The 1,647-nt window shown below is 26.7% G+C and overlaps 1 protein-coding gene across 1 annotated transcript in view; it reads right to left on the reverse strand.

The window, feature by feature from the left end:
* cp57 (cuticular protein 57) overlaps nucleotides 1-1,054 on the reverse strand; it is a 4,479-nt gene extending 3,425 nt beyond the window's left edge. The window contains 1 exon segment of the mRNA NM_001162580.1: nucleotides 938-1,054. Within this exon segment, the coding sequence (NP_001156052.1) occupies nucleotides 938-949 (12 nt within the window). The 5' untranslated portion in view covers nucleotides 950-1,054.
* Between the last annotated feature and the right edge of the window lie 593 nt (nucleotides 1,055-1,647).

Raw genomic sequence — 1,647 nt, forward strand, 5'->3', positions numbered from 1 at the left:
AAATACCTACCTAATGGATATTGTGATATTCTTGTGTATATTATAGGTCAATTTTTTTTTAATACCATAGATATAAGTATATAATATGTCTTATACCTAGACCGTCATACCGTCTCCGCTCAGAATCGTTTTTCTTATACAATGATATTAAATCATTGAATTCAAATTTAATATCATCCATTATACAGTAGCCCACTTGTAACCTACTGTACAGCATAGCGACATCCATTTGCCCACCTTTTTTAAATTTATATTTACAATTTATGTCAATTAATTATTATCGGATTTGACGTGTTATCAACAAAATACCTAATGTCCAAATCTAATCTAATAACTAATAAGTAAGTAATAAACAAACTAATCAATAAATTTCGATGAACATTTTAGGGAAACTTTTAAAAATAAAAATAAAACTATGACATAATCCAAGGGGGGGGAGGGGGTCCGGACACGGGGTCCACCCCTTGGGTTCGCCACTGACAAACTTATACAATTATATTATACAGTTGTAAAAATGTGGTGATATATTTTTTTTGAAGTTGAAAGGGGGGCCACTAAGTGTATGGCGTCCCGCGCGTGATTCCAATCGATCCTCAATAATGATTATATATTTCCCGAGTGATGTACAAAATATGTTTATTTAAATTGTAAATTATCAGTTACCTACTTAATGGGAATTATTACTTTGTTTGTAATACATTGCTAGATTAGGATGCTGTTACGCGTGTGTACCTACTACATTATTGTAGTATTTATTAAATATTATTGCATGAATACTACATTATTGTAGTATTTATTGAATATTATTGCATGAATATCAAAATACATGAATAATAAATAAAATGTTATGCTTATAATGTATGGTAAAATATTGTAAAAATAAAAATGCTTATTGTAGGTATTTATAGAGAATTATTAAATAATAATATAACCTTACCTTTGTAGCCATTTTGAATGTGTTGTAGGTACGTATAGTACGTATGTAGATACACTATTAAAAAACGTGACGATCTAAAATAAATTTGTTTTCATAAAAAAAAATGACCACACTGATAATTATTGGAACATTGTTTTCGGTATTTATACTGTAGAACTGTAGATGTCCCTACTATATTATTAGATTGTTCACCTAGATAAATTATAACTATAAGAAATGGATCGAGTTACATCAACTCATTATAAAAAATAATAATAATTATACACGCAATATCCATTTTTATATTTATTATAATGTAAATATTATTACATAATTAATTAAATTTCTAAAAAAAGTTAAGAAAAATGTTGGTTTACACATATTATTATGTATTACAAATTACAATATCATGCGTATGTTACGACTTATGGTAGGTATATAATATAATAGTATAGTGCATACCATAATTATTGGTTGAGTTAATAAATTTCCAAATTAAAATAAATACCTATACTTACTGTTGTTGTTGCTTCTGTTAAAATGTTATTAAATTACGTATTTAAATATAAGAAAACGTGTCACGCTTACGGTGGCTTCTTTTTATTGGCCATTTATATATTGTATTCCATACGATCATTCAAAAAAATATTTTGATTGTATATTACACAGATTAAGTACCTACCTATACATCATAATACAATAAAAAAAGTAGGTATAAATGTATAACGAAT

The sequence above is a fragment of the Acyrthosiphon pisum genome, chromosome A3 (genome assembly GCF_005508785.2).
Source record: "Acyrthosiphon pisum isolate AL4f chromosome A3, pea_aphid_22Mar2018_4r6ur, whole genome shotgun sequence".
NCBI classification, from domain to species: Eukaryota; Metazoa; Arthropoda; class Insecta; order Hemiptera; family Aphididae; genus Acyrthosiphon; species Acyrthosiphon pisum.